Below are 25,278 nucleotides of genomic sequence, written 5' to 3'. Positions count from 1 at the left end.
AATTTTGTTTTCCAAACGAATGAGGATTGGTTGAACCTCAAAGTGTGGAGTGTCGACTAGTCTAGTAAAAAAAAAAAAGATTGCTTTTTTATTTATTTATTTATTTAAATTTATGTATAAAGTTATAAACATTGCTTTATAGTTTATAACTTTATACATAAACCTTTCCTAGAGTTTGATTATATCCTCTACATAAACCTTTCCTATTGTTCATCATGATTTTGTCTACGTAACTTATAATGCCGTCTAAATTTACCACGTGTTTCTCAAATAAAAAAAAAAAAAAAAATTATCCACGTATCTAGTAAGTACTAGTCTCATTACACGTACTTCCCACATGCGATAAGATTTTTTTTTTCTTGGTTTAGTGTTATAATTATTTTTTATATATAATTTTTGTTTGAGAATCTAATTTTTGGTTTAGCCTTATCACACATGCTTCGTGCATGCAATGAGACAATTTTGTTTTGTTTGAACATCTAATTTATACGTGGATAAATCAATTTGAAAATTAACAGAAAAGTGACTATATTTTATATGTAATGTTTTAGTGGGAGTTAGAATTGTATTTTTATCGGATTATCTTTTAGTTTTGTCTCTACTTAAACACAAGGGTGTAAAGACATTTTTTAACCAAACAATGAGGATCCTAAACAAGGAAAGACTCTTAAATCTATATTATATATAAAAAAATTTATTTATTTGAACTAGATTTTTATGTAATTCAAAAGTATCTTCATTAATGAAGGGTAACTTCATTTAGAAATAGAGTAATAAATGTCAAATAAAAAATTTCATTTTGAATTAAAAAGAGAATTTCTAAAATTTAATATTTTTTCTTCATGTTCAAAAAAGAGATTACACTTACTAGTTATCTCTAAAGTTTATCTTTTTTATTTATATAAAAAAAAATATTTTCAAATTATAATAAATACAAATTATTAACTTTTTATTTATTTATTTATTTATATAATAGAAGCATTTTTGAGTACTTTTAACGCTTGTCCTTAGTAGCCAGTAATAATGATAAATTAACTATGAGTGACCCTACACGCGCTCTGCCCTCGCGTGATATTTACTCTTTCCCAGTTGGGCCTACCTCAAATGTTAAACCCAGTTAATGGGCCCCGAATCCCACTGGACCCGAGTTTCATTTATTAAATCCGACTTTTGGACAAATTGAAATCCGCGAAATTTGAAACCGGTTATAAAGCCACCAAGGATGTACCCCGTTTTTTTAGTGGAAAACGCCAATTCGCCACCGTCTCAAATAGTTTTTCTTGTTCCTCAGACCACATCCATTTCTACAGAGAGAGAGAGAGAGAAAAAGAAAAAGAGAAAAAGACATGGAATCCAACGAATTTGAAGATCCTCGATATCTCTGATTTGACATTCACTCTCTCACAGTACTACCTGGTAAGAAACTTTTAAACACAAGCAAATAAACATCTTTGTTTGGTTGCCCAGAAATTAAACCAGTTCAAAACTTTAAGCCCGCACGTTGTACTGGGCTTGTTTCTCAGCAACAAAACGGAGTGATTTTTTTTCTTTTTCTTTTTCTTCTTAAAATTAATGGGTTTTACTTTTTATAAGCTGATTATATTAGTTGGTTCTTTTTGGCAGTGAATTGTGGGCTTCAGCTCAGCTTGTACTATTGACTTCGAAGTACTATATATAATTAATAGTAGAATCGAAAGGTTTTAGCTTGTTTAAGGTTTCTAGTTAAGTTCCAACCTGTCCTCCTCAAAGCGTTAAACCCAGTACTACATCGTGAGCTTTTTGGTTTCACAATTTTTATAGTCCAAAATTGAAACTTCATGTCCTGCTCATTCCAAAAGGTTCAGGAAATTGTTGTTGACCTTATCCAACTCTTGTAAAATTATCAACTACTTATATCTCTTGTACTTGATATTTGAGAGGAGAGTTTACGCAATGGGTTTTCGGCTGGCTCGATTGTCGACTGGGCCTCCAATAAAACGAAGAGCGGGTTTGCGAATAAAACAGGCGGGACGAGGTTCATACAGGGGTAGTTAGACTGGTTCAGTTGTAGTGATAAATTTGGTTAGTTATTTTTAAAAAAATTTCACAAATTGTATTACTAGACCTTTGTGGTTTTCTTGAGAGTTATTCCAAGTAATGGGGAGTACTGCTTTGAGGCAGTTTTTGAAGAGCCTTTGCAGCAATTCGCATTGGAAATATGCGGTTTTCTGGAAGCTTATGCATCATGGTCAATTGTAAGTTTTTCTTAATTTTGTGTACTCTCTTGTTTGTGTGTGCGTGTAATTTAATTGTGAAGTTTCTTTGCCTTTCATACAGAATTTTGAGGTAGTTAGTTATGCATCATTGAACTAAATAGCTAGAATTGAGGACTGTGGATGAGGGGATGAAAATGCAATGGCTAGAATTAAAGGATGAATGCTTCTCACACTTTTGAGAAGAACGGAACTTGATTTGACTAATCCAGTGAGCTTCCTTCAATTCATGTGAGGCACTGAGTGCAATATGATCTTAAAATGGAATCAAAATTTGTCATTCATGTTTTTAAGTTATAAGACATAGAAAATCTTTCAAGTCCTATAATGACATGTTGCTAATTCAGTTCTTGAATTTGCATTTGTTTAATTCTATAATCAGTTCAAAGTTTAATTATTTATTATTTTTTTTTTCATAAGAAAAGTTGCAAAATCTATGCTGGAAAAGTAGGATGGGAAATTCTTTTCCAATATTTCGAGTTTGATCTCATCACTTGGTTGTTGGTTTTGTCAGGTACACTAAATTTGGTACTGTATTGTGCTAGCCTAAGTCATACTGACAGTGAGTTTTTTGAGTAGTTCTAAATTTTTTCTTGATTATTTCTCTGATAGCCACAGTCATTGGAATATGTGGTCCTTCTGGACCGATTTCTTCTTTTATATATATATATATTGGCTTTATTAATATATTATAATGCTAATGCAGCAATAAAGATTTTAGTAACTTGTTGGGTAAGCATTCTAGATGGATCAAATTATTCAGTTTAGTAAATAAGGTTTGTAAGGCATTATTTTAGGCTGATATCTTCAAGATGATGAAGTGGAATGAACTTTTCCATTTTTCTTATATGTAACATGAATAAAGTATTTTCCCTTGAATAATAAGTAGTCTACTGTGTCTGTTTTTGGTTTGTTATGAATGTAAAAATCTAGTGATGTCTCTGGTTTTAATATTAGTTTTCTTGATATATCAGGATTTTGACTTGGGAAGACGGGTATTGTGATTATCCAAAACCAATAGAACCTGTGGAAAATATATCAGATGACATTTACTTCAAGGTTGTGAATGAGATATGGTCTTCAAGCTGTGAAACCAATACATGCAATGATGGCTCAGGGGGATATCCAATTGGATTAGCAGTGAATGATTTGTCTTGTCATCATTATCCCATGGGAGAGGGGTATAATCTTGTGCTTTATCCTTATCACTACATGTTTACTACTTGCCTTTAGCCTCCAAATGGGATTATCTACTTATATCTTTACAAAATGTGTCTTCAGAATTATGAAATTGAGTGTCCATGTAAATTTTAGATTGATTAATCCTTCTTAAGAGGAAGCTTTGAAGATAAAGCTTTTTACTTTGATTTTGAAGCAATTTCCTTTGGTTTTCAGATTGCTTTTCCCAGGTGTCCTAAACTTGTAGTCATTCGTGTCATGTCAGTCCTAAGATACTGTTTTGCACACATCTCTCTCTCTCTCTCTCTCTGCAACATGTTTTAAAGCAATACCCCTTGTTGCTTAGGAAGATAATCATAAGCTAAACAGTGTGATTAATAGTGAGGTTCTCTATTATATGAAGTATTGAGGTTGAAAAGTAATGGTGACTGAACCTGGATTTCTATAATTTATCAGGGTAGTTGGTGAAGTTGCATTTACAGGAAGCCATAGCTGGATCCTCTACGAAAATAATCTTACTTGCGAATTCAATTATAATTTAGTGCCTGAGGTAAGGTTCTAATGACAACAGTTAATTTGAGAATAAATTTCTTGAAACTCCTGCAAATACTGGACAAAATATCTCACAAGTGCAGTTGTTTCTGTTGACAGTGTCCAGATGAATGGCTACTTCAATTTGCAGCAGGTATCAAGGTAATTACTTTCTGAATTATACCATACCAACACATCGAATTCCATTTATTGTCAACTGGATAGATTTGAGAGTGCCACGGCACAGTTTAGGGGAAAGTTGCAATTTTGGTTGCTCTATTTTCTCTTGTTATTATTTGCAAATGATTTATGAGTTGATTATTTACGTTGTGCAGACTATTTTGCTGGTACCTGTACTTCCACATGGAGTTCTGCAACTTGGCTCATTGGAACCGGTATGAATTTATTCTCTACTTCACGTGTTGGCTGTAATGATAGTTTGCATCTAGTTCCAACTGTTGTAGTGTAGTCATTGGTTACTTCTATTTGTGACCTATATACAACTCCCCCTACCACCACCACCCCCCCCACACAACAAAAAAAGAAAAGAAAAAGAAAAGTGAATAGTATACAATTGAGCCTAAACAGTTAGAAGGTGTAGGAGTCACTTTGTTAGGGTTGATGTGAGTCATGGTGCATCTATTTGACGTATTCCTCCCTCTCTCTCCCCAAAAAAGAAAAAGGATAAAGGTAAAAGAAAAACTACTGCACATGAAGCAGTAGTCTTTTCCTTCTCTCCTGTGTGTCAACAGAAGCATTCTTGTTGCTTTGTTAGTAATTATCTTATGTGTGGCTTTCATGTCCTATCAAGATTTCAGGTTGCTGAAGATCTGGCCATAGTTGCATATGTCAAAGATAGATTCAACACCCTTCACAATGTTGCAGGGAATATCGTACCTTTCATCTCCAACAGGGACATTCAAGCTCAAACATCCTCTCCATCCTCAATGTCTGGAGTCCTGGAGACTATTGATGAACCTTCAGCCACAAGCACTAGCCATTTAAAGGCTGAAGATTTAGAGGCATTTGGACACATTAGACCAAAAATAAGAACTGTTGTGCCAACATCAACAGTTGAAAATGCAATGCAGTTGTCTGGAACAAATCTTCCAGGAATTCTCAATGGTACAAGCAAAAATAAGACTGGTGTTACTCCAAATAGTGTTGTTGGTTTATCAACTCCGCCACATCAATCGTTAAATGCTGACCACCTGGAGATTTTAGAGAGTAAGCTCTTTGAATTGTCTTGTCTGGATAAATTACAGGCTTATTCTCAATGTAACAACTACACCATGGGGTTGTTTGGAGAATCTTCCTGCGGAATCAACCTTTTCTCTACTGAATTTATGACAGAACAGTTGTTTGGAGAGACAGATGCTAATGATACAGGTTATAACAATGTGAGCAGTTTTTCTAGCTTTCCCATAGAATCTGAGCTACACAAAGCACTTGGAGCAACTTTTCAGCCACAAACCAACCTGTGCAACCCATCTTTATCAGTTGAGGATCCATATAGCAAATCAAGTTTGATATGCAATATAGATCTCTTCAATGGTACTGAGCCAACATGGTATGCCAAAGGCGATGATGAAGATTCTCTCTTGGAAGCTGTAGTCGCCAGTGTGCCTGTCTGTTTAGATGATAATATAACTAATAGATCTAATAGTGTTAGGGCATCTGTAACCTTGCCAAGACAACATGCTGATTCCTTCCAGTCACAAAGTCAATCTGAAGTGAGTGCTTTAGTGGGTGATGATTCAGCTTCAAGGAGACATTTTAAATCTTCACTTGTTTCAAGGAACAGAGGTGCCTTCAATGGTTCTTCAGCCTCAGTTTCTTTCAATAGCATTAGGAGCACATTGATTGATGAAGTGCAGCAACAAAAAGATAGTGGATGTATGCAGCCTAGGAAGGGAACCAAGCCATCCAATGTTGGCAAAAGACGGGCCAGAGCTGCTGAAAATCAAAGGCAACGGCCAAGGGATAGACAAATGATTCAGGATCGGGTCAAGGAGCTCCGACAGCTTGTCCCAAATTCTGCAAAGGTGAGTGCAGTTTTGGTTATATATTTGTAGTGCTTCATACAAGTAATCACTTGATATTTTCTCATCTATCTTACTTAATGTGTTCTGTATTTTATGTAATTCAGTGTAGCATTGATGGTCTCTTAGATCGAGCTGTAAAGCATATGCTGCATTTAAGAAGCGTAACCAAGCATGCTGAAAAATTGAGGCAATTGGCCCATCATGAGGTATGTGAAGTCTTCTCATATTGGTGTGGGTGTGTGTTTGTCTTTAATGTCAACTACCACTATAAACATTGAATTTTCTTTCAGATACGTACAAGTATTACTTTCAGATTAAAGATCTCAAATGGGTTTAGTTTATTAGAAATCTTTCAGCATAGGAATTGTTTGAGAAAATGACCAGCAACTTCTACTTCAACTAGATTACAAATGTTTAGGACTGAGGCATATGAGTAAAAACTGACTGATGTCAGGTGGATCTGTTAAGGTGTTTCTTTTATTGACAATGTTTTTCTGATTGATGAGGCAGAGCTTCATTGATTAGAAAAATGTAGTTGTAGGCTTATAGAGTATTGGGTAAATTACAATTTACCCCCCTTTGGGTTTGATCATGTCACAATTTAGTCCACAAAGTTTCATTTGCTACATTTATACCCTTATAGTTTGAAGTTAATTGAAACTGTTAGGGTTCCATCCAAATTAAATGATTTTGTATATTATTGACAAATTTGCCCCTCGATTTCCTTTCCCTTCATTTTCTTCTTCCTCTAATATCCAATCTAAAAGAAATGGGAATCAAAATTCAATCACCAATATTGGAGTTTGGTTTAAACTTTAAACATAAACAAAAACATGAAGTTGTCCACAAATGAGGAACTAATTTTGAAGTAGTGTAGAAGAGTTTCAAATGACATTGAGTTAGGTAATGAATTTGCTGTGGAATTAATGGAAACAACCAACATTGGTCTCCATGTTGAATTGGGCATGCAAAGCACAATCCAAAGAAAAAAAAAATTGCAACAAATAATCACACAAAGTATAAATCAATCCAATTTCATATCCATTGGCTGAGTCCAAAACCAAACAAAATTAATAAATGCTCCCATTTTTCTTCAAAACTGAGTTCTCTCTCTCTCTCTCTCTCTCTCTCTCTCTCTCTCTCTCTCTCTCATGTGCGCACAACGCCAAGCAAGATTAAAAAATGAACCCATAACAACCATGGCAACAAACCCAACCCATAACATCAAAATTTGGTGTGCTTAGTGCATGACTTCTGAAGTTTCAAGCTCTTTGATCCCTTGTAACTAGTATTGGTCCTCGACTGGGTCAGAATGCTCTGCTGCACAATGTCCCAGCCTCTTCCTAATTCCCCGAGTATTTTTCTCTAAGCCATCACAAACCCCTTCACCTGATCCCTCAAGCATTGTGATCCCTCTGATTCAGTAGACTCACTGGACACACAACAAACATCGTGCTTCTTTTCTCAAATGACGTGATTGGTTACCTGACATAATGTATTCTTGTGTCCTCTACCAGACTCTCCAGCTCCTCCTGCAATGTGTTTGATCCTCTCAAGCCAGATTTCTTAAAATCCAAAAAAAAAAAGTGAACCCTAACCAACCACCATTCAAACCATTGATGAGCTCCCTCAGTTCATCTCGTCCTCCTTGTTTGAAAAAGTTTTCTCGCTCTTTCTCGAAAAGAAACCGGAGAAAAGAATGTTTTTGGATTTGTGAGAGAGGGTGTTTTTATCAAACTAGTCTCGTAAAATTGCTTACGTATCCCATACCTGACAAAAAATGTTAAATTTGTATGGAACCCTAACAATTTCACTTTAGTCCAAACTAGAAGGGTATAAATGTGGCAAATGAAACTTTGTGGGCTAAATTGTGATATTTCCAAACCACATGGAGATAAATTGTAATTTACCTAAGAGTATTTAGGCTCTATTAATACAATTGTAGTAGAATAGGAGACAGACAGATATACCCTTCTCAAGAATGCCTTCTTAGGACCTTTGGTAAGTGTTGCCGCCACTTCTCCACCACACACACACACAGATGCCTTTACATTATGGCTCCCTGCTGCATGGCTCTTGCCAATTGCTGTCTGATTGCCCCAGAACCAATTAAAAACAATAATATATTTTTTTAATTAGCCATCTGACTGTAAATAATCAAATTATGGAAATCTTTTTTGCGGAGTATTAGCAATTAAAATGCTGATTGCTGGGGAAGGCTGCAAGATGAGGGATGTTCAATAATTTCCCCTAGATAAACCATAACTTGGAAAGTATACGCATAGTGTGACCTTAGGTGGTTGGGATTCAGATTTTTCCCTAGATAGGTTTAGCTTGGAAATGTATATGCACATAGTGTAACCTCTGGTGGTTGGGATTTAGATTTTTCCCTAGATAGGTTTCACTTGGAAAAGTATATGCATAGGGTAACCTTAGGCAGTTGGGATTCAGATTCAGCTTGCATATTGCAAATTATAGTTGTGTTTTTAACTCTTTTGATTCACTTGTAATATTCATATATTATAATAAATTCACAAATAGTCAGAAAATCAGGCCATTAGTTATGACTGCTATATCAGCCTAGTAACATTATGATCCCTGATGTAACAAGCAGAAGTAAAATGTTTTGCACTTATGCAGGTGGCTAATCACAATAATTGGGTTTCACCTGAAACCAAAAATGTCAGCCAAAATGGGACTAGCTGGGCTTTTGACTTTGGCACCGAACTTCAAATATGCCCCATAGTTGTGGAAGATCTTGAATTCCCAGGACACATGCTGATAGAGGTCTGTACTGTCACGTGGTAGATTTTAGTAATGCTAGGGATATTTGAAATTTTACTACATAAATTTTACATGCTGATATGTCACCAATTATAAAAAGACATCAAACATTCATTTATTGTATTGTTTAAGTGACACCAATCATGTTCTTGCCATGTCAGTTTGTAAGTTTTTGATAGTAAAATATGTAATATTTTTAGTATTTTCCAAATGATTTACCCATAGCCATAGCCTCAAAAATTTTTAATTCATGTCTAATGCAGATGCTATGCGATGAGCATGGGCTTTTCTTGGAGATTGCTGAGGTGATTAGAGGAGCGGAGTTAACCATCTTGAAGGGTACCATGGAACTCCGTTCAAACAAAACCTGGGCTCATTTTATTGTTGAGGTATAGAATGGTTCTAAACCATGTTTTACAAATATTAGTGTTGCAGACATTTTGTTTTCTCACAATCGCTGCACAATGTGTACAGGGTCCCAGGGGCTTTCACAGAATGGATGTTTTCTGGCCTTTGATGCATCTTTGGCAGCGGAAAAGGAAACCCCTCTCATGCAGGATTTGATTCATGTCATCTGTAAGAAATGGTGTGATTTGGTTTTATGCTCCTAGTGCAAATCTATTGGATGAAAAACTGGATCTACTTCCTCTTGATTATATCTGTTACATTACACACCAAAAGTCGCAGATGTAATCGACACTCATATTGTACTACATATTGTCTGTGAACAAACCTCATAATGTTCTTGGTGTGCTGTTAATGATAAACTAGCAACTAAAAGAACAAAACCATCACGTGCATGCATGCACACAAGACTTCTATGTACAACATGCATAAAGGAGCTTAGTGTACAACTACAAACAGACTAGTCGAGAATCTCTATCCTACAAAAATGTCACTCATTTTGTCCCCATTAACAATCTTGAAACTCAAACTGGTCTTTCAGCAAGCAGTAGCGTGTGCCACCAGCCACATGCAACATTTGTTGGCAGAGAACCATCAATGGAAACGAGTGAAGGTATGTTTCGGCCTGCAGAATCTCCTAGACCAAGCTGCAAGCAATGCATGAAACTAAAGGTCAATGCAACATTAATAACACACTAAGATGGTTTATGGTTAAATAATTAAAAATTACCTGGCCATACTTGTTCCATCCCCAGCTAAATAGTTTGCCGTCCTCTTTAAGGAACACAAGCATATATAAGAAATTGTCAATATCGGACTTAACAGTATGATCTCGTTAAATATCAGGCCTATGTTCAAGTTCACGTTTTATTTAAGACAATGCATGAAATGAATGACCAAGACCTTGTTTGGATAAGTTAAAGCAAAGTAGTTAATACCATATTGGAGGCCAATTCAATTTGACTAAAAGAACGAAATATTTGAACTAATACCAACATATCATTTTGGGATTACCAGTATATATATATATATACACACACACATATACTTTTATATATTTATATGTATAAGCATATAATTTAAAATTCTCATATTTTATAGTCTAAATATTAACTTCATTTTTTAATATATTAGCTTAAATAACACATATCCCTTTATAACCCCCCCCCTTTTTTATATAAATTTTATAATTATTTTTCTTTGCACTGGTCGAAACACTTGGAAAAGTCGAGTACTTCGGTTTAAAACATCACTTTTTTAAGTACAACTGCGTTGTTTATACTATAAAGTAACTAAATTAATGAAAATAAGCTATATTCAAATGCACATTATAAGTATCCCAATTTCATCCTACCATAGGTGCATATATAATGGCTATTAATACTTGATCTACTGGTGTGGATAGATAAGTCTCATGATAGGCACTTCGCTAAAAATGAGTCTCATTTGATGGGCAGGCAATATAGCTCTTAACACCTCCCCTCCCCCCTTCTTTTCAACCAAAAAAGAAAAGGACTCGATTGTTTCATACTCTCTGTACACATGATGTGTCATCATGTGTGAAGAGTGAATATTCTTGAAAAAAGTGGATATCTTGTATGAGAGTGGATATTGTGCGTACAAAGCGTAAATCAAGAGTGTGAAACAATAATTCCTTCACCGCCAAAAAAGTGTTGTGTACTGCAAGCTTTAACTCTAGAAACTGTTGTGTACTGTATGCTTCGAGTCTAGAAAGAGCTACATAGTTGCTTTAGTGCAGTTGCAAAATTATACCTGTTAGTATGGTACTGTGACGAGCCCCGCAGGATACTATTTTGGCATGCTTACTCTCGAGACTTGGAGCATCCAAAAGCCTAGGTAGAGTCTGAAGCAGGTAAATTAATGTTTTAGTCGATATCACAAATTTCCTCCAAAAAGTAAACCTAAAGCAGTAAATATTGCAGTATTGCAAGATAATATCAATTGACAGTTGCCAAAGCAAGGTCACCGAGTATCTTAGACAAGTAGATTGGAGCTAGCATTATATGCGTTTTCAACAGAGTATAAGTGAAAATCCAATAGGTTGATAAATGAGAGACAATTGAGTCACATACAAGTAGGAAGATATTTGGGTTATAAGCTGCTCCATGCCTAATGATGAAGGTGGTTTATTATTTGAACTGTACCTAGTGACTAGCTTAATTAATGGAATATGCCAACTCAGTGGTTATTGGATATACCTCAGCCTGCTCAGCACCTGTTCCCAACTGTCCAAACTGATTCCCCCCAAAGGCATATACATGACCCTCAACAGTGATACATATGGTGTGCCATAGTCCAGCAGCAACTTTTTCCACTTGTTTACCCGATAAAGAAGACACACAAGTTGGTCTTAACTGGTCATTATTAGTCCCGTGTCCACACTGCAGGGGGGAAAAAAATTACAAGCTATCAAAGGGACAAAAAAAAAAAAAAAGAGGTTGTAATACATAAAGCCCAATAAAAGAAAGTGGACTAGATCGTGGTATAAAAAAAAAATGCCATCAAACCACTCAATGCAAGACTGTTCAAGGCCCTTACAGCCACAGAAAGCTCACCTGTCCATAAAGTCCCCAGCCAAAAGTAAGTAGTGCCCCAGCATCTGTGATTGAAAAGAAAAAATGATTAAAGGGAAGAGATCATGTCAGAATAATACTTATCAAATATTAACTCGAAATTTATTTCTACCATGTCAGATCAATAGAACCAAATATGAATGCAAATGATAGACTATAATGTGAATAAAAATGTCAAACAAAAAAAAAAGTCGGTTGGGCAATTCCAAACAAAAAATGCAATTCTAAGATTCTCTAACTTGCATATCATATTAAACCCAATTGATTCATGTAAGTGATTAGAGTAAGAAGAATGTTAAGATAGGCCAGTGCCTCAGACAAGAAGCTGAACCCGCAATTTCTTTATCATCCTCTGGGATAACTACAAAAGCTGGTGCAGCCATATGACCTACAGTCCTACACAACTAGCCATCAAATGCTGACCTGTTATTACTGCACTGTGCCGACCTCCGCAAGCAATTCCCTTCACGTAGCTTCCAGGAACTTTAGAAACTTGTGTTGATGAACTCATGCTTCCTTTCCCCAAAGCAGACTGCTCAATGCAAGGTATGACGTGAGGAGTAGCCACCATCTTTACCCGGGTACCCAAACCTAGCTGCCCTTCGCCTCCATAGCCCCAACCCCACACCTGTCCCATATCTGAAACTTTGGTAAAAACATGATGCATCAGGTGTCTTGCTTTACATCAAAAATCTTCCATAGCTTCGAACTTCATACAACCTACAAAACTATATAGTGTGACCAAAAAGAACTGACACCTATTCCTGGAACCATAAGCAAATGGAGTTTGGTGATCCAAGATGCAGTGAATATACCTGACAGTGCTAACGTGTGGCGTCCACCAGCAGCAACAGTGCTGATCCTCACTCCAGGACCCAAATTTACAAGGCAAGCTGATACTGTAAAAAGTTCATCCCCGGGTGTTGAGCTGTCCAGTTCTTGCTTAGCTGGTGCTATTTTCCTTCTCTTTCCAATTTCCTCTCCCGCCTTTTTGTTATCAACATGAGATGCCGGCCCACCGATCAAATTTGAGCCCTGAGCCTTTCCGCTTACTGTAAAATATTGCAATCTTCATTATTTACTCTGGAACAATTGAAAGGAATTATGGTTTCTTTCTCCAATACAAGGAAAAAAATCACCTTGGTCAGTAGAATCTGTTTGGAATATTCCTCCAGCGACCAAATCACGCACAATTTTTTCAGAGGGAACGCACTCCTTCCAGCCCCATGTGTATACTTCACCCATCTCTGTATATGACAAACAATTTCAGCTCAGCAGCAACAATATAACTGCTTCAACTGAAAATGCGTGTTTGAACACTAGCTATTCATCATTGATACCATCAGAGTACAAAGCCATTATTAAAAAAAGCAAACATGAACTAATTGAAGCTGGTGTGCCTATATTCAATTTTCAATCGATTTAAGGCACACAATTTTTGTTGAAATTATAACCCATGCACAACAGTAATGTCATTTTCCATATATAATTCTTCCAGGTTCCATTTTCTCAATCACCATAAAGAGCCTGTCTTTCTCTTGAGAGGTATCAGGTAGCCACAAACAATTCAAAAAGCTCCACCAGAGCACATATGCAAGCAAGTTGAATCAAACTGTTTCCCCTCAATTTTTACAATGAATTTTTTAAGATTTACATATTACAATTTACGACCATATAAATCAGAAATTAAAATGTAAGAGTACCTGTTACTGAAACACAGTGCGCCCAACCAGCAGCTGCCTTCAACACTGAAGCCTCAGTTGGAAGAGGAAAAGGCTCTGGAGTTTCCTTAACAAAATTTGCAGTCAAAAGTAGATACAAATCAATTCCAGAGAGCAAAAACAAGAAACAAGTTCATTAATTATAGGATCACTGCATTACCCCATGCTTCCCTGAAGTCATATAGCTTTGACCTTCATCATCTGTAGAGCCCCATGTAATGAGCTTCCCGGACTCTGATTCCACAATAAAACAGACTAACACATCAGTAACCACACCAGCAAGACAATCTGAAAACATTTTGGCCCCCTATTTGTTCTAAATGCTCTGGTGCCAATTGAAAAATTGATTCATACCCCCAAAAACTTAAATAGTGAATTGATTGAATGAACTATGATTTATTCAATTATTCCAACATATAGTACAAATAAGTATTTCAACCACGTACTTAGCAAAATATAAAAGTATTTCAACCACAAAATCAATTACCAAATCTAAAAGTAATAATAATACAAACAGTAAAAAAAGCACATAGATTTGGTGACAAGTGGAAAACCAATGAAATACCCATTCAAAGGAAAAAACACTCCAGGATATCCAACCCCACAGAAAATAAACCGTAGAAGAAATTTACAATAGCCTGCTTACAATGAAGCTAGACTCTCTATGTTACCTTGGATGTTATGTAACCTCAATGAATGCCTCGCTGCCTTCCAATCACAGTGTCCTTAGAATTTTGGAATCCTTCCGGAATCCTTCCTATGTGGACTTTCCACAAATGAATCTTGTCCATAACAACCTAAAACTATGATGCTTCAAAGAACTTTCTAGGGAGAGGGAATGAATACCAACGTTAGCGAGATAGGGTCAAGTCTCTGAGTTAGAATCACCCAAGGCAGAAAATCCAAAACCCACATCACAAATAGATTGTGAGCCCAAGAATGAGTTAGACTGTCAATCTCGTTTTGGGTGCGCATAATTGGCGCCGTCTGTGGAAATCTCCTACAATGCTGTGGTTCTACTGAGAATCAAGCCCAAGAAGATGTTTGATAGACGTTCTGGAAGCTATGCTGAAAGTCGTTCTGTGGGGTCTTCTTGGGGATCTAGTTGGCGAGAAAGGAGACACAAAAGACGCGAAGATAGAGACCGTGAACAAGACAAGGAACGATCCGGCCTTAGGGAGGGATCGTACCAAATCCAACGGACAATATCGGGTGCTTCAGGGCATAGGCAATTTGACGAGAGAGATGAAGAACTTGAGTGGTTACGTAGACTAGTGAGAGATTTAGAGTTGCAAGCAGAGGATAGGCACCGCAAAAGGGACTGAGATAATTGAGAAGAGATGTCTGATACTGGGGGAGATCGTTATGGGACGGGGTCCAATCAATTTGGTTCCCGTCGACGTTGAGAACGTTCACATTCAGGGGAGTCCCATCGACGCCGGGACCGTTCACATTCACAGGGGCCCTGTCAACGCTGGGACCGTTCACGTTCATGGGAATATGCAGACCAAGATTCAGATTCCCCATAAGAACGACGACCTCATAATGCCGTCATGGATGCAATGAGGTGCACATTACAAAGAGCTGCTTGATCACCGTTCTCAAACGACATTGAGCAGGCCCCAATGTCGAGTAGATTTACACGCCCACCATTCAATTCCTACGATGGGAAAACGGACTCGGTAGAACACGTCAGCCATTATATCCAGATGATGTCTCTGCACACTTACAATGATGCGCTAATGTGTAAGGTATTTCCCTCAAGCCTTGGCCCCACTACTTTGAGATGGTTTAATGGGTTGCAGAAGGGCTCCATCCACAATTTTGTTGAGTTGATCCAGGAGTTTGGTGTCCCGTTTGTAACTTACAGCCGGGTACCACAACTGATAGATGCGTTGCTATCCATGAAAATGAAGGTAGGAGAAACCTTTCACAGTTATGCTAGTTGGTACTAGGAGCTTTATAATGAGATCGGCAGGGATAACGAGAAGATTGCAGCAAGCACTTTTAGAATGGGATTGCCCGAGGATTCTGGATTACAAGAGTCATTGACTAAAAAGCCTCCCGAGGACATGAGGCAGCTGATGAGGCTTATTGAAAAGTATAAACAACTGGAGGATGATCGGCTGCAAAGCAAGGGTAAATCACCAATGATAAGTCGTCCTCGGCAAGGTGGTTTTTCACTCAAGCCCTAAAGGAGTTTAAGGATTTAGGAGCCAGAAACACAAGTAAAGGAGGTAAATGGAACATTTAAGCCGGTGAATAAGATTGTAGACAGGATTAAAAATGAGCCATACTTTAGATGGCCAAACAAGATGAGAGGTAACCCATCTAAGAGGAATCAAAACTTGTACTGCACTTACCACTGAGATAAGGGCCATACTACCGAGCAGTGTTGGGTGTTGAAGGATCATCTTGCGCAGCTGGTAAAGGCTGAGTATTTAAAGGAGTTTGTGACGGACGCAGGGGACTGAAGTGCGGGGCAGGGCACTCAGCAAAGGGTGAACCTCCTTCCACCCCCTTTAGGGGTAATTGAGGTCATCCATGCTGCCCCAAGGAGTCTCATTGCAGCAAGAAGGAAAGGAGTGTTGACTGTAGTGGAAGGCTACTTGGGCATACAGCCGACTAGGAAGAAGATAAAGCTTGCCTGGGAGCCTCTCACTTTTGTTGACGACGATTTGGAGGGAACAATTCAACCACATGATGATGCGTTAGTAGTCATGGCCCGGATAAGTAGCTTCTTAGTGAAGAGGGTAATGGTAGACTAGAGAAGCGAGGCCGACGTGATGTATCCGGACCTATTCAAGGGGCTTGGATTGAAGAACGAGGACCTTTTGCAGTGTAGTACACCCCTGGTTGGGTTTGATCGTAAAGTGGTAATTCTCGAGTGGCAAATTTCCCTTCCTGTGAATATGGAAGGCAAGGAGGTAGTAGTAGCATTTATAGTGGTTGCTTCATTTTCTCCATACACTACGATTCTTGGAAGGCTGTGGATCCATGCAATGGGGACTGTTCTGCCTGCCCTGCATGTAAGTCAAGTTTCCTACCAAACAGGGCATTGTTGTAATAAGGGGAAGCCAGCGAACAGCTAGACAATGCCTAGTTGCCATTGTCAATTGGAAGAAGGAGCAAACCGAACAGAAAGAGCGAGTCGAGCAGAAGAAGCGAGTCGAGCAGAAGAAGCAAGTCGAGCAAAAGAACCCACCCCAGGGGTCCCTTTATAGCAATTACAGAATCCCCAAGAGCAAGAGGGGGCTGACTATGCCAAGGAAATGATGAGAGTAAGGATATTGCCAGATTTTGACAAATACTTCCAAATAGGAGAAAGTATGAAGGACCAGGATAAGGTAGAGATGTTATTCCTAATACAGAACATGGATGTGTTTGCATGGAGTCCATTCGAGGTGCCCAGCGTAGATCCCGAATTCATTGTCCATAGACTTAACGTAGACCCATCATTCCTCCCTAAGAAGCAGAAGCTGAGAAGATCAGCCAAGGAGTGTGTTAAGGTAGTGAAGTCAAAAGTTCAAAGGTTGAAGGAGGTTGGGGCGATAAGAAAAATTTTCTTCCTGGAGTGGTTAATAAATACCGTGGTAGTGAAGAAGAAGAATGGCAAGTGAAGGGTTTGTGTAGATTTCACGGATTTGAACCGAGTATGCCCAAAAGACTTGTTTCCCATGCCGAAGATCCTCCAATTGGTAGATGCCATGTATGGACACCCAAGGATGAGCGTTTTGGACGTCTTTCAGGGGTATCATCAAACTGCCTTGGCACACGAGGATCGAGAAAAGACAGCATTCATTTCTTCAGATGCCAACTATCATTATAATGTGATGCTTTTTGGGTTAAAAATGCTGGAGCCACATACCAACGAATGATGATGAGAATGTTCCAGGATAAAATAGAGTATACAGTTGAAGTATACATTGATGACATGGTAGTAAAAAGTAAGTAGAAAGTGCGGCAGGTGTTTGAGGTGCTTCGGCAACATAAGTTGCGCCTTAATGCTAAAAAGTGCGCTTTTGGTATGAGGGCTGGTAAATTCCTAGGATATCTGATCACCAATCGGGGAATAGAGGTCAACCCCAATTAGATTGAAGCCGTAAAGCGCTTCAAGCCACCGAGCAATCCTAAAGAAGTGCAAGTATTGACCGGGATGATAGCTGCCCTTAACCGATTCATCTCCAAATTTGCTGATCGCTGCTGACCATTCTATCAACTTCTAAAGAAGTGGAAGGGATTTCAGTGAAATAAGAAATGTGACAGAGCTTTTCGGGATTTGAAAGATTATTTAATGCAAGCGCCCATGTTAACGGCCCCAGAGTCCGGGGAGGATCTATTCATGTATCTATCAGTGTCCGATCATGCTGTAAGTGCCATGCTGCTGAGGGACCAAGGAGTGCAACAACTTGTGTATTACATCAGTAAGACTTTGGTTGATACCGATACAAGGTACTTACCCTTGAAAAAGTTGGTGTTAGCTCTAATGCATGCTACGAGAAAGTTGCCGCATTATTTCTAGGCTCATATTGTATATGACTTGACTGAGTATCCTTTACAATTGTTGAAGAGATCAGACTTTACAGGCCGAATAGCTAAATGGGGACCCGGCTAGGTTCTTTTAACATACGGTATAGGCCGTGAAGCTCGGTGAAGGGCCAAGTCCTTGCTGATTTTGTTGCAAAATTTTCTCCTAAAGACGATGAGAAAATGGTTTGTCAAGTGGAGAATCGCTCATGGAAAGTATTCGTGGACAGAGCGTTAAGTGCCATGGGGGCCGATGCCAGGATCGTCATTATTACTCCTGAAGGAATACTATTGAAGCATTCTTTTAGGCTGAGGTTTAAGGCCTCCAATAACGAAGCCAAGTACAAGGCCTTACTCACTAGATTGAGAGTTGTTTTGGAAATGGGAGCCCGAGATGTGAAGATATACTCAGATTCTCGGTTGGTTGTTAACCAAGTCTAGGGCAACTTTGAAGCCCAAGATTCCCGGATGAAAGCATACTTGCAAGCGATAAAGCAAATCATGAACAAGTTTGGTACGGCGAAGGTGGCCCAAGTAGGCCGGACGTAGAACAAACATGCTGATTTCTTAGCTACGTTAGCGTTGTCAATGACCGAGGAGATGCCTCGGTTAATCAAAATAAAGCTTATAGTCGAGCTAAGCATTAGTGTGGCGGATAGCATTGGTATTGCTGGGGTTGATGTTGCCATGATTTTTGCAATCGGGCCATGTTAGATGAACCAAATCATTGACTTTTTGGCCGAGGATTGAGTTCCCGATGATGAAAAGGAGGCTAATAGGGTTCGCCGAGTGGTTGCTCAGTATTGGTTGTCGACGGGTCGCAAGTTATATCGGAGGTCTTTTGGGGGGCCGTACCTTTTGTGCTTACACCCCGAGAAAGTAGATGAGCTTTTGGTCGAGTTGCATGAAGAGGTGTGCAGCAGTCGTGGGGGGACGCTCATTAGCACACCAAGCAATGACTCAAGAGTTTTGGTGGCCACAAATGCAAAAGGATGCTGCCGAATATGTGCGTAAGTGTGAACAATGCCAAAAGCATCCCCCTTGATCCATCAGCCAGCAGGTCATCTGAATCCTGTCAACAGCCCAGCCCATCGCACAATGGAGGTTGGATATTCTTGGCCCTTTTCCTCGAGCAACAAGCAATCACAGGTTTGTGTTAGTGGCGGTTGATTACTTCACCAAATCGGCGGAAGCCGATGCTTTAGCTAATATCCGAGATGTGGACGTTAAGAAATTTGTGTGAAAAAATATAGTAACAAAATTTAGGGTACCGGACTCATTGATATTTGATAACGATCTGCAATTTGATAGTAAGGCTTTTCACGCGTTTTGTAGTGATCTCGGCATTAAAAATAGGTATTCCATTCCAGCATATCCATAAAGCAATGGCCAGGCTGAGGCCACCAACAAGACAATCCTGAACGGGTTGAAGAAAAGATTGGACGGTGCAAAAGGTAAGTGGGTTGAAGAGTTACCAAACGTTTTGTGGGCATATCGAATGACCCCTAGGAGGTCCACAGGGGAGACTCCATTTTCCTTAACGTACGGGGCAGATGCTGTGATACCAGTCGAGGTGAACCTATGCAGTGCGCAAGTTGTAGAGTTTGACCTTGCCCAAAACAGTGAGCTAATGGTGGAATGTTTGAATTGGTTAAGAGTGCTGAGAAGCGGCAAATATAAGACTAGTAGAGTATCAGCAAAAACTTGCTCGATGCTATAATCGAAATGTAAGGACGAGGGAATTTAGTGTTGGAGATTTAGTACTAAGGAAAGCCATGGGGAATATGCGAGATACAAATACCTGGAAGTTAGCCCAGACTTAGGAAGGGCCTTACAGAGTCACTGCCATCGCAGGTGCGAGTGTATTATTTCTAGGACCTAGATGAGAGACCACTGCCCTGACCATGGAATGTCCATAATCTTAAGAAGTTTTATCACTGATCACCTGTACATGTAAGTGTAAATTTGAATATGTACATTTCATTAGCTAATATGATGATGATATTTATCTATGCAGGTGCATTCAATTTTATTGTTACTTATTCGGTGGTGCCGGCCAACAAACATATTCTTAGGATAGAAACTTGTTTCTCAGTACGATCATTATCATTGAACAGGTAAAAACCTTACTAAAAACCAAGGATGGAAACTTGTTCCTAGTTCGATTTCCATCACCGGGCAAGTGGAAACCTTACTAAAAACTAAGGATGGAAACTTGTCCCCAGTTCGATTACCATCACCGCGCAAGTGGAAACCTTACTAAAAACTAAGGACGGAAACGTGTCCCCAGTTCGATTTCCATCACCGCGCAAGTGAAAGCCTTACTGAAAACTAAGACGGAAGCCTGCTACTCGGTTCGATCATTACCACTGAGCAGGTGAAAACCTTACTAAAAATTAAGGATGGAAATTTGTCCTCGGTTCGATTTCCATCACAGGGTAAGTGGAAACCTAACTACAAACTAAGGACGGAAGCTTGCTTCTCAATTCGATCATTACCACCGTGTAGGTGGAAACCTTACTAAAAACTACGGACGGAAACTTGTCCCCGGTTCGATTTCCATCACCGGGCAATTGAAAACCTTACTAAAAACTAAGGATGGAAGCTTGCTTTTCTGTTCCATCATTATCACTAGGTAGGTGGAAAACTAACACAAAATTTTCTAAGGATAGATGTTTGCTTCCCAATTCGGTCCTTATCACCGAGTAGGTGCAAACCCTGCACAAATATTTTCTAAGGATTGAAAATTGTCTAGGAATAGAGACCAACACCCCAATTGTCCGTGTCCTACATTTTGCCTTGGGAGGTACGAAGGGTGGTACCTGTTAAGCAGGGTTTCCGCTGCCTAGGAATTAATTCATTTCCCTCTCTAAACCTACCCGAACATCATGCATGCCCGGAGATGCATTCATGAAAAATAAAAGAACATACCAAAGGAACTAACATAACATTGAATATTCATAAACATGATTAAAGTTAAAGTTCGGCAATTAAACCCTGTTCAAATGTAGCCAATACATAAAAACTAAATCAATGTCTTGTCACCAAAACCCAGTGACTATAGAAAACTTAACCCGACAAAGATAATTGTTCAGTCACCACAACCCGGTGATATAGGCAAACTTACCAAATAGAACAAATTACTTGAATAACAGAAAAATAAAGGTAAATGGAAGAAATTTGGTTCAAGAATTATACTGAAGGGTCTGCAGGCTGCGTCTAGGCAATGGTCTTGGGTGGCTGCTGATCCGACAGGGAGGGCTAAAACTAGAGATCTTCACCGGACTGGTCGCTAACACGGGGGTTACTAGAGACTTTCACGTCAACCAACTCCACATAAAAGTTAATCTGCTCCACCAACTCCCTCATACTTGTCGTCGCCAGAGGATTTTGCATGGCTGGAGCAAGGCTCAAGAAGGGTATTTGACCAGGATCCCTTAGAGGAGAGTCCTCGAGGACCTTCAAGGCTTGCAGAGCAGCCATCCAACCTTCCCCAAAGACTAGGTTCCAAGCTTCCTGGATGATAGGCTCTGCAGAGTTTTCCGCGTCAAAAACCCCTCATTGTACCATTTGTTTTCACAAGCCTTCAAAGCTGCCTTTAAGTCAGCAACTCCTCGGCCTATATAGTAGTCATGCTTGCAGCCTTAGCTAGTTTTAGCTCGGTCTCCCCCAACTTAACCTCCAACTCAGAAGATCTCTTTTTTGCCGCCACTCTGGCCTTCTCGGACGAAGCAGCCCTCTTCTCCGTAGTTGCAGTAGCTTTGGTTTTCTCTTTGGCAGTCACCTCGACCACGTCCTTAAGAGCTTTCTCCCTACCGGCATCCTCGGCCAGCTCCTTCACCCGCCCATTAAGTATGTGAGCCAATTGAGCGGCCCAATGAGGCAACAATGTTAAGTATAAAAACAGAAAGGATGTATAGGAGTTGGTGGTAAACTAAGAAACAAAGAATTGCCGCAATAGTATGTCATTGCAACCTCCTCCCCATGGACTTGTCTGTGCCCTCCTCGAAAGCCTGCACGTCCATGCGCTAGACTTTGGGCAACACGACTCCCCTCTCCTTTTTCCTACACCCGTACACGTGCGGTCGCAGGAAGAGGCTTGCCGTTCAGCTGGAATGTAGGCTGATGGAACAGCCCAGGAAGAGGATGCCACGTTTGTCCCGATCTAGGCTGTTGGCTCATGGATGATGATACCTCTTGATGGCTGGGGGGGAGTCCTGGTTAGAGCATCACTCAGATTGATAGGGGTATGCTCGACAACACGTTGCCTTTTTCGGGTTTGGTCGGAGGGAGGAGGAGGAAGGGGAGGATGAGGGGGCATCTGGCCATGGCACTGAGGTGGTTGCTGCTGCGTGGTTTGCCTTGCGCCGGGCACAAAACGATCGATCGTCATGGTCCTTCTGGTCACCATGTCTTCACCTTACGAATACCAATGCCAACTGATGCGCACGTCGCCTTGGTTCACAAACCATCAGGTAATGATGACGACTGAGCCGAACGGCCAGATAGAACATGCCTTTTGAGAATGCATTAATGAGTTTCTGGAATCGCCCAAATATCCCCCCATTGAACTTCTTGGATAACGAGTGCCTTTTTGGATTCCTTGATTCTTCTCGAGAGTCGGGCATGAATCAAGGGGGGACTAATGTACGGCACTGTGGTACCTAGACCCATTTGGACCTTAGATTCTAATTCAACAGTATGGCCCATGGACCTAACCTCTTTCTATCCAAGACCCCATCCCGAATCCATAAATGCCACGGGCCCAAGCTTCATATTGCTCAAAAGCCTGAGTAGGCAATCTACATTAGCACGCACCTCATTTCAACACCTGGTCCTTGCTCGACGAACCATTCCCGAGCAAGAAGAAAAGCGTTCGGACACAACACCTCTCGAATGCCCGACAATGCCTTGGGGAATATTGTTGCCGAGCATATCTACTAGAGTGGGAACTAGTTCCAAGGTCACACTCACCACACCCCACTCCCACCTAAACACCCACTTACGATTAATGATATTGGACCTCCTACTGCACTAACTTTGAAAGCAATCATAATCCCTCCACTAATTTTGGGCTATAAATATGAAAAGTTAAGAAAGGGAAAGGGTTGTTAAAAGGTTCTGGAGGAAGCTTAGAGTTGAGAGCAGTAGAGTCATTAAAAGGAAAGGAAAGAAATACCAAGGTTAGCGAGATAGGGTCAGGTCTCTGAGTTAGAATCACCCAAGGTAGGAAATCCAAACCCCACATCACAAATAAATTGTGAGCCTAGGAGTGAGTCAACCTGTCAATCTTGTTCTGGGTGCGCACATTTACCAATGAACTCAATGTCAAAAGTTTGGGTTTTCTATGGCTTGAATGAACAACACTATGGTGTTTTAATCTCACGGTTCAGGCTCAAGTCAAGGGAAGGAACTCTCAAACAAGGGTATTCTAACTGTTTAGGATCACTAAAGTTTGCTCTCATTTGCTCTCAAAATGCCAAAAGCTTTGTAGCTCTACTGCACCTCTTGGTGTTTCCAATGGAGATGTCCAAGGTTCCAATGGAGACCTCCAAGCTTTGTAGCTTTGTAGCTCTACTATTAAATTATTAAAAAAAAAAAAAAAAAGTTTGATCTCAAAGTAATCTTGATACCACAGCCTCTCTCCACTCAATTTCTGCAACAAGGATTGGTTTATATAGGAAAACATGCTGTTAAAGTCAGTATATCATTTTCCGCAGTTTCACTCAAGCAAGGGTTTAGCTAGTGTTGGGGATTTCACCAAATCACGGAGTAAAATGAAAGAACAAAATGAACACAATAATTAAATAAAATTTATGATTGTACATACCTATATATACAAGAGGGAGCTCTCCAAATGAATACAATAATTAAACAGGATTTATGATTATTCATTTTACAAATGAATACTCTCCAGACTTATATCATTATTATAACCTATACTTGTATATACCTATATATACAACAGCAAGCTCTCAAGGACCACATAGTTGTGCCAAAGTCAAACTGTTATATCTCATTCATTTAAAACCCAAACTGGGTCAAATTTGTGTTTGAAGCACAGATATCTACTTTCCAATGTAACAAGTTTCACTCAAAAATTCGTAATGGACTAAAAGATATGAGAAAAAAAAAAATCAACTCATCATTTTTTAGCCGACCACAACCTCGTTATCTTTGAATAGCATTTGAACCAAACTCGCTCACATAATTATATTAATACAATCCAAATTTGGTCTATTTTGGCATAAGGATTTATCAACACATATGTTAACTACTTCAATGAACATTCCCAAATATCAGCTACAGAAAAATGACTAAATCTTAAAAATCCTAACAATATTCAAAACAATCTAAAACTGCTTTCGAGTTCTATAGTTTCAATTAGAAAAGTCTAGTGCCAGTTCAGGAAGGAGACCTGAAATCAAATCCTATCTTACTCGCAGCTGGCATTAATTTATCAAGTTATGTCCAACCTTTACAATGCACACTCTTATTGATTCAGTACCATACAGAAAACCACTAAATCTTAATTAAAACCAGGAAAAAAAAAAAAAAAAAAACCATCTAAACTGCTTTACAGTTGTGCAGTCTTAGTCTAGACTCTAGACACTCAAACGCATAAATCAAATGAGTTTCTTTGATGTAATCAATAACATCGAAAGCCCATTTAAAATGGAAGTCAAAAAGAACAAATAGAATCAAATCTAGGAGTCCAAGACCAAAATCTTAAGCACAAACTACAAAATAAAACTGACAATATATATGAAACTCGATTCAACCTGAAATGGCCATAGCGAATCCACAACCACCACCACAAACATCCTTCCACGAATCTCGACCGTAGCCCGAACCCGGAAGCTGAACCGGCACCGGAGACAGTATCGGAGATTTCTCCAGCGAAGCTCCTGGTATATATCCACACATATACACCACTGCTTCTTTACATTCCTCCATTTTCACTCCCTCTTTTCTTTCACTTCCATTCATCGCAAACTTTTCTTTCTTTGAACAAAAAAAAAAACCAAACAAGCTTTTTGTTAACCTTACAGAAAAGCTTTGAGCTTTGAGCAATGAAAGAGAGAGACGTGCAGAGACAAAAGCCAGTGCTTGTGAAACGAAAAAAACAAGGGACAAACTCAAAGACAAGAATAACTTTTCTTACAACAACTGGTGCGTATCATTTACAAGGACATAGAACATGCCACGTGGGATGCGCACGTGGTTGAGTGGACACGTG

General features: G+C 39.3%; 2 protein-coding genes across 6 annotated transcripts; one reads left to right on the top strand and one right to left on the bottom strand.

The window, feature by feature from the left end:
• The first annotated feature begins 1,225 nt into the window (after nucleotides 1–1,225).
• On the top strand, nucleotides 1,226–9,558 carry LOC112022369 (transcription factor LHW). 3 transcript variants are annotated; one of them, XM_024054955.2, is made up of 11 exons: nucleotides 1,227–1,416; nucleotides 1,624–2,234; nucleotides 3,227–3,433; nucleotides 3,888–3,981; nucleotides 4,083–4,124; nucleotides 4,298–4,357; nucleotides 4,781–6,007; nucleotides 6,112–6,213; nucleotides 8,648–8,794; nucleotides 9,055–9,180; nucleotides 9,266–9,558. In XM_024054955.2, exons 2-11 carry the CDS (start codon nucleotides 2,137–2,139, stop codon nucleotides 9,353–9,355), a joined length of 2,193 nt encoding a protein of 730 aa, XP_023910723.1. In that variant the 5' UTR covers nucleotides 1,227–1,416; nucleotides 1,624–2,136; the 3' UTR covers nucleotides 9,356–9,558. The 3 variants fall into 3 exon arrangements, with proteins under 3 accessions (XP_023910724.1, XP_023910723.1, XP_023910725.1); XM_024054956.2 differs by lacking the exon at nucleotides 8,648–8,794 and having other exon boundaries at nucleotides 1,226–1,416; XM_024054957.2 differs by lacking the exons at nucleotides 1,227–1,416; nucleotides 1,624–2,234 and having other exon boundaries at nucleotides 3,412–3,433; nucleotides 4,774–6,007.
• Nucleotides 9,473–25,203, bottom strand: LOC112022371 (ultraviolet-B receptor UVR8). Of its 3 annotated transcripts, none has more exons than XM_024054958.2 (11): nucleotides 24,821–25,201; nucleotides 13,672–13,745; nucleotides 13,494–13,578; nucleotides 12,930–13,037; nucleotides 12,606–12,842; nucleotides 12,214–12,435; nucleotides 11,773–11,816; nucleotides 11,416–11,598; nucleotides 10,970–11,060; nucleotides 9,927–9,970; nucleotides 9,473–9,843 (listed from the first exon to the last, which is right to left on the bottom strand). In XM_024054958.2, exons 1-11 carry the CDS (start codon nucleotides 25,026–25,028, stop codon nucleotides 9,721–9,723), a joined length of 1,419 nt encoding a protein of 472 aa, XP_023910726.1. In that variant the 5' UTR covers nucleotides 25,029–25,201; the 3' UTR covers nucleotides 9,473–9,720. The 3 variants fall into 3 exon arrangements, with proteins under 3 accessions (XP_023910726.1, XP_023910727.1, XP_065638703.1); XM_024054959.2 differs by having other exon boundaries at nucleotides 12,214–12,429; XM_065782631.1 differs by lacking the exon at nucleotides 9,927–9,970 and having other exon boundaries at nucleotides 24,821–25,203.
• Nucleotides 25,204–25,278: the final 75 nt, after the last annotated feature.

The sequence above is a fragment of the Quercus suber genome, unplaced genomic scaffold (genome assembly GCF_002906115.3).
Source record: "Quercus suber isolate HL8 unplaced genomic scaffold, Cork oak 2.0 scaffold_309, whole genome shotgun sequence".
Lineage (NCBI taxonomy): Eukaryota > Viridiplantae > Streptophyta > Magnoliopsida > Fagales > Fagaceae > Quercus > Quercus suber.
Note: the sequence above shows the minus strand (reverse complement) of the source record. Positions and strands in the feature narration are given on the sequence as shown.